This window comes from Denticeps clupeoides, chromosome 12 (genome assembly GCF_900700375.1).
Source record: "Denticeps clupeoides chromosome 12, fDenClu1.1, whole genome shotgun sequence".
NCBI classification, from domain to species: domain Eukaryota; kingdom Metazoa; phylum Chordata; class Actinopteri; order Clupeiformes; family Denticipitidae; genus Denticeps; species Denticeps clupeoides.
Window position 1 is genome coordinate 4,649,553 of NC_041718.1, and position 13,975 is coordinate 4,663,527.

The 13,975-nt window shown below is 41.1% G+C and overlaps 1 protein-coding gene across 3 annotated transcripts in view; it reads right to left on the reverse strand.

The window, feature by feature from the left end:
• The window catches only part of cntn4 (contactin 4), a 133,292-nt gene that overhangs the window by 84,882 nt on the left and 34,435 nt on the right, over positions 1-13,975 (reverse strand). For 2 of the 3 annotated variants that reach the window (XM_028999141.1, XM_028999139.1), the window contains exon 2: positions 12,898-13,032. In XM_028999141.1, the coding sequence (XP_028854974.1) occupies positions 12,898-12,952 (55 nt within the window). In that variant the 5' untranslated portion in view covers positions 12,953-13,032. Of the gene's footprint in view, positions 1-12,897; positions 13,033-13,547; positions 13,621-13,975 lie in introns of those variants that run through there. The other variant, XM_028999140.1, reaches the window with a different exon arrangement.

Here is a 13,975-nt window from a genome sequence, read left to right on the forward strand (position 1 = left end):
ACCATACAATATACAATATATGCAATATGCAGAATAACATGTTAATTATGAGAGAAATAACAGATATTAGTACAGTCAAAATGAACACGTTAACACGTAATGCATGAAGTCGATGATGGCCTGAGTCTCTTTCCCACACCTGCCTCTGTAACAGTTTAAAACATGCATTAGTCTTTGATCTTAAGGATTAATAGCTTTGCTACCTGAAAACTCAAGACTCAAACAGCTCCATCTAGTAGTGCTTCCTTTAATGACACTTAACACCAACAATCCTTTGTTTAATTTTACATCTTTTTACATCTATCTGAACATCCTTTTAAAGAGCATTTAAAGAGCATTACACAGCTGTAAAAAAGCAGCTTCTTAATGTCAACCCTAATAAACAAATATTGTGTACAAGTAGCTGTGTACATTTGTGTTCTTGTTCATCGTTTTTATCTTGTTGGTTCTGTCCAAATGGGTCACTTGTAAATGCATAAATAAAAAAAAAATGTTAAAAAATAAAAAGCACCCAGTCTGAAAACAACACACAGCCAACACAGGCACAAATCAGACCTGCTCCCAACCACACACATTTCATTAGGAGTACCTTCAGACACTCGGTTCGAGCACAAACACAAACAACCTCCGTGTTACCAGCTCCGGCAGCAACATTATCATTTAGCGCCAGTCCTCCAAACACACGCACCTTATTTAGACAACAAACAGGTTCGGCAAAGAACCCGCTTGCCAAAAAGACAAAGACGAAACTAAGCAGACAAAGACAGCACTTGCACACGGAAACCAGCAACCAGACTGGTGCGACACAACCTTTGGTGTCTCAAACCGCAAGCAGACCAAACATATCAATTCATTCTGCTTGCCAGACAGTGGATGGCACAGAGGAGAACGATTTGGGGTGCAACGCGCTGTCCAAAGCCGTTCAGGCCGTAATAAGACCGCCTGTGATTTATACTGAGCCAGGACCTGGCCCGGATGCGAATGCTCCTTTTTTTTTTCCTCCATCAACCGGTGGTCTATTTGCTTTGAGTGCCAGTGGATATATTGTGCGGACAATTAGCTGGGCGGTTAATGTTCCTCAACTGCGGTTTGTGTCCGCCGTGCGAGACAGACACAAGACGGAGGCACGTCTCCATTTGTCCACTCAGCTTCCGACCCAAAGGCTGCTTTGGGAGCTCAAATGGTCAGATCTGCCTGGGGAGACGATGAGACTGCGCATGTCCAGTGTTGAGCAGGGAGGGAAATTATATAAATATTAATATTAAATATGAAGTTTGCTATAATGTAGACTTAAAATGAGTGGAAGTAACACCTCATCGTGGACACATGCAAGAACATTGCTCCCATGTTTGGGAGCCACGTGCCTCCATTTTAAAATAATATAAATGCTCTGAATTGGGCATAAAAACAATTCATGTCTCTGGCTTAGATGAATTTCACATCTGTCAGAGGTCAGACCCACACAGGAAGTAAACAACAGTGTGAATTGCATTCATTTATTTCAGAAATTAAAGGATTAACTTGATAGAGACCCTATTATTTTATTTTTATAAACATATCCAATTTATACCAGATTGGTTGCTTGGCTTAATAACAGATTTGTTTTGATAAATTATGAGTATGCATTAAAATTAGCAAAACACCACAAATACATTTTCTAGCATAATACGCTCTTTGTGAGAATATGGATATCTCAGCCACCACCACTGACGGTGGCAGTTAGCATTACCTATTCAGCAGACAGGGAAGGGCACTTTTTTTGGCTCAATACGGCACCAGAAACAAAGGCTTCCAAGCAGCGGGAGATATCAGTCATGATTGTGCAGAAAATAACAAAGCCGTGCCACCAAAAACAACAATTTGCATTATTCAATGCATTGTTTAAACAGGCAATGACACACAAAAAAATTCCTTGCTGGGGAAATCACTCCAGCCTTTTCAGCCTTTTGTGCCCAACGTACAACTCAATTGCATGGTAGATAAAATTATACACTTTTTTTTAGCACCTAGAGAACAGTCATTCATTCTCACTTCAAGGGGAGGAACAAATAACCTTTTACATAAAAAGTTGGCCAAAAAAATGACTGTTATTCTAGTTGGGGTCTTTGGCCCTCTGGGGAGCAGGTGAGGAGAAACGTGACATTGAATAAAAGATGAAAGCATCAGATTTTACGTGCGAGTGGATCTGAGGTATATCACCTCGATTTATGCTTGTGGGAGGTCACAACTTGGATGACCACCATCACAACACACTTTCTGTTCAGAAATCAGCAGGTGTGTTTAATGCCCTTTCTGCAGAAAATAGACTTTTGAAACTCCACTCAACGTTTTTTATTTTTTTCCATGATTCCAGATTTGGCAGACTGTGATATGAAAAGGCGCCGCCTGACACATTGTGTTTTCATAGAATCTTGAATTTGCAACTATTTGAAGATGAAACGGATCTCACTTCCAGAGTAAAAGTAATTTTTTTAGGAAAATAAATATATATATATATATTTGTTGCTGTCTATAAACCATGGCTTGTGTAATTAATATTACCATTTTGGTACAATAATTAGTCAAGGAAACTGTTTCCAGTTTTACATCCCTTTCAGATGGCAACTTTGCCTGAGATTAGGCTTAACGCAGTATGCTATTACAGTAAAATGCTATAATAGCTGCTCTGAACAGGAAACATATAATCCGGTTTTCATTTTAAGGGATTATCTTTGTCATCTGTCATTGATTTAAATCCCAATTTGGATGAAATGACCTTTACAATTTACAATTTACAATTCAAGGCAATGCACGATTCTGCCGTCGCATTAAAAAGTACACAAGGCGTCTCCTGTGCAGAATGTCTAAATGAGATGGGGTGTCAATCAAATAAAACGAGAGGAAAAGAATGAGATGAGTGTCTATGTGAAAAATAGTGTGCATGGTAGCTCTTTACAGAAATCAGATATTTGAAGGGAATGTTCCATATTCCAAAAACATTATCAGTACGCACGCAGCGCCTTCTTTCTTGATGGTAAATTGAGTTCTAACATCTACTTTACATTCAATAGAGAATGTCTGATGTTTCTTTTTCATGTCTCATTCCAATTAGATATACGTATATATATTTTTTTTGCATGAATGTGCAAATGAATGTAAATTTACAGCCTTCCATCAGGCAGCTTTGTTGCGCGCTTTCAATGCCCACATTCACGTGTGCGCGAATGCATCCCATCATAATGCAGCGGCCTTCCTCTGAGCCTGCAACGGAGGCAGGCAGAGGAAATGACTCCGAATGACGGCCCATTTCGGAAGCTCGTTCCCGGCGCGCACTTCAGCCGGAATAATTAGAGTTGTTTTGTTTCCACTCAGACGGACGCATCAGGCATGTCCACGCTGGTTTGATTAATTCTCCCCACCCCAATGGAACGACGGGGACTTGTTTCCACGTCTGAGGCGCCCTCCTACCCAGAGTGCACTGGGTGCTGAATATGTATGAAGTGGCCGGGGTTGAAATAAGAGAAGGCGAGAGTAACCGTCCTCCTCAGGGGATCACAAAGCGATTAGTACCAGAAAGACAAAGCCTCTGTTGGTTAGAGATCACTTCATATCAGTACACAGCCCCCCCATCACACACACACGGGGGTGGATTACACACTTTTTTGAAAGGCTTGCATCATGTGAGGTCCCATGGCAACCCCACCCGACTGATTACACCACAGCGCCTGATGACCTTTTTTTTTTTAAACGATGAGCCAGCTTAAGCTCTAATAATCCATTTTTTTAGTTTGAAACGCTGACATGGAAGCACCACATTTAATTTTATTTTTTAATTAAAGCTCACATCTTTAGAGGGATGCTAAATGGCACAGACAAGACAATTATTGGAGAACAGGTGCACACGCCCCTTCGGGAGGCAGATCTGCTCGGCAATGTGAACGGAGCCCTTCTGCTCATCCCCTCGATTGGGTGCGAGGCCTGATCAATCCGTCTTTCGCATCCACTCCATTAACATCACAGGCTCATTAAAAGTGGGGAGGGGGGTCTCCGGCACTGTCCAAAAAACACAGCATGTGCCACAGACCTCCACCTGCCTCCTTGTGTTTGCGAGTGACAAACGCATTCATCGTCCCCGCTCCCCGCTCCCCCGGCCGCTTAATTGCGTCGGCATGGGGAACAAAAAAAAAAAAAAAGATCCAAACCCACACAGAGGGGCGAGTGAAGTTTTTTTTTGCTAGGACGTGCAGGCCCTGACTGTACCGTTTGTATGAATAAAACATTTACCGATATGCATATCTGAGGAATTTGTCGACGTGGCCAAAAACAAAACAAAACTGGAGGGGGGAGGCGTGAAGTTTTTTGGGTAAATAAATAAAAAATCAGCGTCCCGGCTGTGTGATCCCCGTGGTGAAGTAGCACTCCTTCATCCTGCCATAAGAAGAGTAATTGCTTCTCCAGAGAGGGAGTCAGTGTGTGTGTGTCTGTGTGTGTGTGTGTATGTATGGGGGGGGGGGGAGTCGGAGCAGGTGAGTTCACCTGGAGACGCCGGGCTGAGCACCAGAGCGCGTTGGCTTTCATCACCAAGATCCCGGCTCCCGCTAATACTGTCATCAGCCAGATATCAGCGCTAATGAAAGCCCTTAATGGAGTGGCGTGCCCCGTCCTGACGAATGGAATTAGGAAGTCGGCGGATTTTCACAGCGATATTGTTTTTCACGCAGTCAGGCACTCTTACGATATACCAAATAGGCTGGAGAGGCTGATGAAATTGATTACTTGGTGTGCTCCCCTGTTGTAAAGAAATAACATACGATTAGGGAAGGAGGAGCTGATTTCTGACTAATGGGATTTTGACTGAAGAGTGCCTTCTCAATAATATCTTGGAAAATTAAATGTGGTACACATTGCAGCCCTGTGCCGAGCTGCTGGTTACGTCGCGGGCGCATCTGTGCCACTCGTGACGTCTAGTCAGCCAGGCGCAAGGCTGCGGAGTCTGGCCGGGGACAGAGCGTCTCTTCTGAGCTGGCATCAGGGGAGGACATGGTACTTTGACTGCCAGGCCTCAGAGGAGAGCACACGCAACCATCAGCGGATATTGCACCTGAGCAACAACACGTCAGGCAAACAAGCATCTTGTTGAAAGGCTGATGTTGGAGCCACGCTACTCTGCCGAATATATAAACAGTTACATTATCCCCAATCGCGACAGCCTATTCACTATATTGTCCTGCATGGTTTTAATACATTAATAGATATTTGTAACCTTGATAAAATAATGGAATTGTTGTTGTTGAATGACTAAATATTACATTTTGCAATAAGTGAGTTAACTGGTCTTGAATTAAATGAAATGCAAGTATTTAGCCATTATGTCTTCCAATTTGATGACGTGCAATTGCAATGGCTGGGTCCAGTAAGCAGTTTGAGAAGCTGGATAAATTGGACCTAAAATCTGTGATTCCACCCAAGGTGCATCTGTCCAGCAGGTTTCATTGAAATCATGGACACCGATAACCTGAAAACATAATCTTCTTGGCAAAATCTTTCACAGGATCTATTTTACGTTTGCTACAAACATAATAACAATAATACCAAACCCATAGCCTGGATGTGTTATAATGTTCATAAGAAATAACTAAGTGAACACAAAAGCCATTTAATGAGTCTGTCAGTGCCAGACATCGTGGGAAAAGGGGATTTAATAATCATGAACAGAACAGTCACAGAAAAAGGGAACAGAAAACTAAAAAGAACCTCAACCTTCCACGTCAATGTCGCAGCACCCACTGGGTGCTGTCCACCTGCTTTTAAGGAGTCCTGAGTTATCATGCCTAATTGGCTTCAGCTGAGATTACTCAGGACTCCTTAAATAGTTGCCTCGGCACCAGCTGTGGGCACCCAGAGAGATCACTGGGTGTCAGAGAGTCACACTATGAACTACATACATATGGCAGATAACATCAGTCTCTGTAAGAGGCTTCCTTTTTTCGAAGGCCTAAAAGGTCACGCTTTTAATAACAACTCTCACAACAGGCTTTGAGATAGAAAAGTCTTTCATCACAGTCACAAAAAAAAAAAACATTGTGTAAAACCACTGTGCACAGACAGATAAAATCTAATGTGAGAGGAAACCTCACAGAAAGTCTACTTCTCCGGCCTGCCTGCTTTCCTTTTTACCTCTCAAGATTTCCGTCGGTGCCTGCTGTATGAACGACTTCAGGATGACGGGGCTAAAAAAAAAAAAATCTACTGGCCAACAGCAGGTGACAGCCCGGGTATTTTCACACCATAACTGAGGATGTAGACTAAGACCAAAAATCCCTGTTGTGTGAAGTACACTGAGCCATGCAATGGGACAAACGCTGAATTTAGATTTGAGTGTCTGCCATTCGTCCTTTATAAGGACAATCAGAGCTTTTTCCTCCGTCAAGGTAATAAGGGATACAAGCGAGTCCAACTAGTGTGAAAGACGCCCAGAGATGCCCCTGTGAACCCTGAAGGAAATGTAATCCTCCATGCTCTGCGAGACATCTAAGTATGAATCTGGAGAAATGGGCATTGTAAAGTGCTATATAAATTGGTTCAAGGTCAAGGAATGAAGCAAAGCTGCAGACATCTTTCATGCTTCAAAGGAACCATTAGAACGAACAGGGCTCTCCCGCACTGAGGTAGCCAGCTGAGGCCGGCATATATTCAGCCAGAGCTGATGGGACACTGATATATGAAATGCATTATTACAGATGTAACCCATTTCTAAAATTTGAATGATAGAAAAGAGAGTCGAGAAACTCACAGCCATACCAAGAGCTCACTCTTCCTACGGCAAGTATATCTTTAATTTCACTTATTTGGACCAAATTACTGGGAGATGCTCGTAGGGTTATTTATATCAAAACGGCAGAGGGGCATGCAAATGTAGTGGTGGTGGTGGTGATGCCGTTGGCAACGGGGTGGGGAGCGGAGCAGGATTTCATAAACAAAACAGCAGGGACCCAGGCAGAGGTGGGTTTCTCGTCAACTTTCCCTTGAAACCAGTGCGCGAGTAAAATCTCATTAGTTTACAACACTGGACGACCTCTGAATGTTAACAAGCAACAGGACATTTACATGGTGTCAGAAGTTGTTTGCATGCCGTTCCCATGTTTGCATGCCGCTCCTGGGCTGTCACTCTCCATGGAGGGACGAGGCCCTGATGTACCTTGTATCCGCTGGCCACGCCCAGTAGCACTGTCCCTCTAATAAGCGAATCAATCACTCCAGGTAAGAGGAAGTGTCATGCTATTTTCACCCCACGGGCCAATTTTGGAGCTACTTTACAACGAGCCGGGCACCTCAAATTACTTCTGCCAGTAATGTGCAGACAATTTATTAGGCTTTTTTTATGTATTTATTTATTTATTTATTTATTTTTGTTCTCGTTCTAGGCAACAATGATATGTTGATTAATTAGAAAAATGTAAAATGCCTACAGTGCAAAAGCTAATTTGTACACAGGTTATTTGTATACAAGGAAGTGCCACTAGATGGACCATGACTAATTGTAAATGTTCAGGTGATCAATAAAATTATAGAACTATAGGAATCAAATAGAAAACACACAAATATTGCATTGAAATGCAGTTTAATACATTGAGTCATCTATATACATATAGTTAAAAGAAAATGACAACTAGAAATCAATAGCATAAATTTGGTTTTCATCTCTGTAGGACGTGGTTGAGCATGTAATAAACCAGTTAGAATGGCATATCATGTCACCTTTAAATGGCAGACAATATGACAATCCAGTTATACCGCATTTAAAAAAACACCACTTCTACCATTAAAACTCTAGAAATAATGATAAGTAAATTAGCAACGCACCAAAATATAGCCCCTGGTCTTCATGCCATTTTTTCCCTTATTAAATGCGTAATAAGGGTGGTTATTTCATAAGACCCCTGCCAACTAAGTTGTGCATATCGGACTAAAAGGTTTCAACAACTTCCACGAGCACTGTCACTGAGCAGATAAAACTGATGAGCCACGGTGTTACAGTAAAGATTCGTATTACAAACCTATGATCATGCCAACCAGAATCTTACAGCAAAACACCATAAATAGTGTTGAAATGAATCACACAATTCTGCACCGATGCAGTGCCGAACATACTCGATTATATCATAATGATGCCGCTCCAGGTTGGAGTTCGGCCTTGTCCACGCGGACGTTCGAAATGATTGCTTTCTGAAAGCCATATGCATTTTTGCTGTGCTTTGTAGCTGTGTTCCACTGGCATTTCACTGGCGTTTGCTTGATGCTATTTAACGCTCATCAGTGCTGAATGCCCATGTGGACGATTTGATTTCCTCCAATGAGCAGAAAAACGTTTGTTGCAGAGTAAAGTACAGAAATTGATGGAATACAATATGATGCATCGATAATCGATGAATTGATAACCGTGATCAAATAGAATTGTGAGACCAGTGAAGGTCCACACCTCTAATAGATAGACAGCATAAATGCTGAAATGGCACTGAAGTATAACATAAAGTCAACAGTCAATATAACAGGGTTAAAATGAAACTGCGCAGACGAGAGCTTGAAATGCGACGTTTAGAGGTTACCCACTGGGCCTTGCTTTGCAACCAACAAAGAAGTTGGATCTGCAAAATGACTAGAAGAAAGTCCCGTTGCTTATTCTGTCACCTGACAGCTTTGAGCGTGAGCCAGAGAGAAAATGGAAGAGGAATAGAAAGCCCAAATGAACTGAAGCACAGAAGTCCTATGCCTCAGAGCATCTCATCTTTGAATGGTTTTTTTGAAAGGATTGAAATGGCATTGCTAGCGCTTAATCAAAGCTTTATTGTTATCTGGGTGGAAAGAACAATAAGAAAACCTGTGGAGTAAACACAAGAACTGCCTAGGAACTGTTTCTGAGTAAATAAAAAAGTGCCATCAAGGCAAGGATAATCTGAATCTTAGTTAATGTTAGAAATCCATACCACAATGTTTTTCTTGGAAAGAACCACATACAATAAAACACATCAATACACATAAAAGCTTTAAAATAAATACAGCAGAAAATTACACAGAAAATTATGTTTTCTTCTGCTAAATGAATTTCCAATCATATAGGTGGTTTTATCAGAGGTAACATGTGAAGCCAGACACTTTGAGCATGAAATATTGTGTCATATAAAGTTGCATTGTAAAGATGTTAAACTGCAGTACTGACAGCGGATGACAGAATAATAAATAATATTCATGTTAAAACATGCCTACACTACCTCTTTTTTTAATGCCAGTCATAATGAGAGTACATGACAATATTTTCTGATTGTGAAAAGCAATGATAGATTGCTGTATGATTATAGAACAGCACAATAAAGTGGCTTTGGGTAATAGCGCTCTAGCAAATCCTGAACAATGTCTTTCAGGCTGCCACTTGTCACTTGACATTGTGACTTTAAATGATCTAAAATGTTAGAACGACATTTGATTTGATTTAAAGATTTGAGTTTATAGGATACATAAAAATTGTGCTGATACTTCAAAAAAGTTCCAATATGATACAATCAAAATGTCTAACCGCTCTAGACCCTCTTAATGTCATTGTCGATAAAGAAGTTCTCTATCCTGTGTGTGAGGTAAGATGGTAGAGTGATTATGTGTTCAGTCCCATCGCAATGGTGTCAAAGGTCAATGATTCACTGTGTTCTAATTTATCTTGATAGCATCGTAGCCTACGTAAACGTAGTTCAGATTTGTGATATTGTGTTTTGAGTTTTTTAGAAAGTCACTGTTGACATCTTTTGCTGAAAGTTTTTGAACAAAAATGAATGAAGCGCAGCAAGTGGCACTAATTAATTTCACTCTTTAATAAGCCTTGATGCGAAATGTCAAGCGTGCCCTTTGTGAGGGCAGGGATTCCGGGGGTTTTGTTCCGTCACGCCGTAGGCTCGGCTCTCTACAGGTAGACCTCTGGAGGGACGTGAGGGACGGAGGAAACAGAATTACTTGCCCCACCAAGGTCACCCAACTCAGGGCGCATGAGTCCAGATGCAACGTCACTCGCCATTTAACCAGGGAAAACCTCCATTCCCTCCTGAGGTGCAAAATGTCTGCTTTACAGCCTCAGATGGGGTTTGTTAGTTTCTTTTTGAAATGCAAAGGCCATCAAGGAAAAGCCACCATTTTTTTTTTTTTTATCTCCGAAGGCAGCATCTCCGGTGCAAAAACCAAACTGCACCGAACAGGAGGAAGGCACACACACAAAAAAAATGTGGTTTGACTGCATAAGCAAGGGGCTTGCATTAATGCAGCTTTATGTCAGAGAAAAACAAGGAGAAAAAGAAAAGGAACCAGAGAGAGGCAGCTTGCAGGAACAGGAGTAGCGTGAGGAGAATTAGAATTCAGCATGTGTCCGGGGGAAGTGCAGCTCTGAGGTAATCAGCCACTAACAGGGAGGGTTAGAGTGACGTGCTGAGGGAACAGGAGGCGAGCCTGTCAGGGCTCTCGGAGAGAACAAACCAACACGCCTTAGCAGGGGACAGGGATCATTACAGCCCCCTTCTCTCCCTGTGAATCCCTCCCCCCTCTTTTTTTTTTTTTCCAGGGGTAACCTTCACTCGCTCCGCTGTCCAGCAGGTCTCGACACCGTTCCCTTTTGGATCCGTAGTTATTGTTAAGTCTACCATGGAACGAGCCCTTGATTACACAGTGCGTTTAAATGGCGGGTAGCCGTTTAAGGCCTTTACAGCCAAGTGAAGTGTACAGAGTAAATTTATGCCACGAGGAGGTTTATTAATATGATGTGGTCTCGGAGACAGGCTAATTTAGCAAGGCGAGGCAATGCAATCCATCACATTTGCACAGGCCTGTACCATTTCCACATCCAGATTATGTTAGATAATATTACTCCTCAGGTCCTACTGGGATATCATATTAGAACCATGTGGCTGCAAGATATTGGGGAAAACATTATATTGTGATTGAACTTATTGTCTTGCAATATGGAGTAATATTACCAAAGGCATGAAACATTTTAACAAATGTTAATATTTAATAATCTTTGAAAACTTAACCAGGACTGCATGATTTGGGGAAACAGACATTCATAGAGTAATGCCACAGGTAAGCATAGAACAATCACAATGAAAGTAATATATAAAGAAGAGCTGGTGCAGTTAATCAAAATCCTGCCATAAACAAGAGTTCCTAATACATTGAATAAAAAGCAGCCACCTAAAGACACGTATGAAGACATACAGAAAACATCCATACAGTGGAATATAAAACTAAAGAAAATTTTATTACACAGAGAGCATTGTTGCGTCTAAAACTCTTCCATTCATTTTTGGTGAACTACAAAGTGAAAGTTAAATGAAATACCCTCAGAATTCGCCCCTTATTTCATTTCAGGCAGAACATCAGACTGAAGACCACTAAAGGGCCTTTATGTTGCAGTACATTTTTATCTCTTTTACCTTATTTAAGTCAAAGAATTATTATAATAATACGCTGCATCAAAAGCATTACTTGAGGAAGTTCAGAATTATCATGCATTGCTTCTTTAATACCAAAAAAAGAAGATAATGATGTAGTTGTTCCCTGATTAAAACCATTTAACTTAATGTACTGATGTGACCCTGACAATTTTAAGCAAGACAAATTAAACTGCTTCATCAAATTCTGATCAATGTGTAAGAGCCCTTGGGTATAAGGAATTTATTAATGAAGAATGTGCTTAGCTGTAGCATTAAATGAACAAATAATTCACCAAATCATTGATAAGATTTTTGTCAAAGACTCCTATCGGCCTTGCTCCTTAGCTGTATATTAATTAGAGACTAAGCTCTCGGTGTTTCTTTTCAGAAGCACTCAAACACAAGAGAAAGAGCTCCTTTGTGCTCTTCCCTCGAGTCCCTATTTGCTCTTTCAATGCTAGTAATGGCTGTGGGAGTAGCGATGGCCACCAAGCGAATCGCTGGAGAACCGGAGACTATTTATTCTTCCTTTTGTTCATAAAACAGCACGAACTAACAACAACGTTTTAACACACAACCTAAAGAAAACCTAAATGAAGACATTCCCTCCTACCGACACTTGGGGTGCACTACATTCTGTACAATGTCCGGAACTTTTTGTGGTAAAAATTACGTAACAATCGCATCTATAGATCTGTGTACAGTTAACCCATTAATTCTGCAATGTTCAATGTTGTATGTTGTGTGCAGATTTCCACAGTAAAAGCCAGGCACAGGCAGTCCTTCCTCATTCTCCTCCAGTCAATAAGTCACGCTTCTTTCTTCTTTAATATATTTATTTTTATTTATGTAAATATGTTTTAAAATATGGTTGTGGTATTTGTGCATTTTTAACTGATCTTTTACATTATTACATGTGATTCAAGACACTCTGTTGGTTTGAGGTCTAGGTCTAGCCAAGTCAAATAATTCAACCTATAAACGAATCTGAAATATGCATTTGGCGAAACTGATCTCATCAAATTTAGAGACTTTATGCTTTGAAATGAGATCCACCGACACTTTTGTTAGTCACTGCAATGTTATAGAGTTTCTGACTTTGCAATTCAATTAAATTTTCCCCTCTTAGTTTCATATCTCACAGTTCAATCTCATTCATATTCAAACCGATTAACCTAACAGCAGTCGAGCATTTCACAGTGGCACTTGTAAAATCCAATTATTTACTTAAGCCAATCTTTTTCTTATTAATAAATTGTGCCACCTGGTTATTTATATTGTAATGGGGTAAAATAACTAAATTGGCCCACAGCTTGTGTATTTGAGGTCCTTTCCCATTAAGCTCCACTTTTCAAAATGCAACCTGCCCTAAATGCATATGAATAAGGACACAAACTGAACAAAGAGAGCCTGGCATAAGTGCATCAAAGTTCAGAATAAGATGCTTTACCTGCAAGGCACCCCATGAATGACTGGAGCACCAGCAGTTTCCATAGCAACATCATCTTCAGTTTTGTGGGGTCAAAGTAGGCTCACATCCAATCACAACTGTAAGGAATCCTCCAGACTTGGTCTTCACTCGGTTCTGTGGGGGGAGACATGGAAATAAGGATTACTGTAAAACAGAGGCTGTCATCCCTTTCAGGGGTATTTTGGGAAAGTAAAAGACACTCGGCAGAAAATGATCCACGGTTCTATCAAGGGTTGATGTGAGGTTTGATCGAAATGCGTAAAGACTGTCAGGGTTGTCATCCCTAAGCGGCGGGTGATGTGTCCGCATTTCTGTAAAATGTGCAGATGAGACTCACTTAAGGACGGCTGCTAAAAAGTCATGAAAATTTGAGCAGACAGGCCGCCTGACCGTCTATAGAGTCTGACGCTCAGCGCCAAGGAACATCTTAAGCCACAAAACTCATGAATTTTTTAATTGGTGGTTCCTCGAAGGTGTTTTCTGCATGACTGTGTGAACAGAACTGCCCTTTACTTTGGTAAAAAAAAGCAGTAATGCTCACAGTTAATGTAAAGCTGCATTCTTATTATTTATTTTAATAAGAGTAAGATGTCATTATTGCAACTACTTCCAAGTGCAGGCAGACCAACCATTACTTGAAGATGAGGTCCCCAGCAGTTATGTGTCCATAAATGTAGTAAGCGAGGTAGCGAAAACGACTGTGTCAAAGCGAGATGCGCCTTTATTCCTCGCTGGAAATCCCTGGAGTATCACCATGGCATCAGTATACCATCTCAAAAGCGTGCATTGTGTCAGAGGGATAGTAATTCTCTGTGTGCTCCAGGCCTTTGACATAGCAGGCAGTTTAAAAAAAGACAGAATAGAAGACGGAGGAGGGGGAAAAAATGTGGTATCTGAAGACTTTATTTCCCTGAGGACAATGCAGGACCAATTTCAGTACACGTCACTAATAAGAGCATACGCTGCATACACTCTCTATGTTAAATATATATGGGTGTCCACTTGACCATATGACCTTTCCCAATTGCTCCAATTTTTGTTCTTCACTTGATTTCTT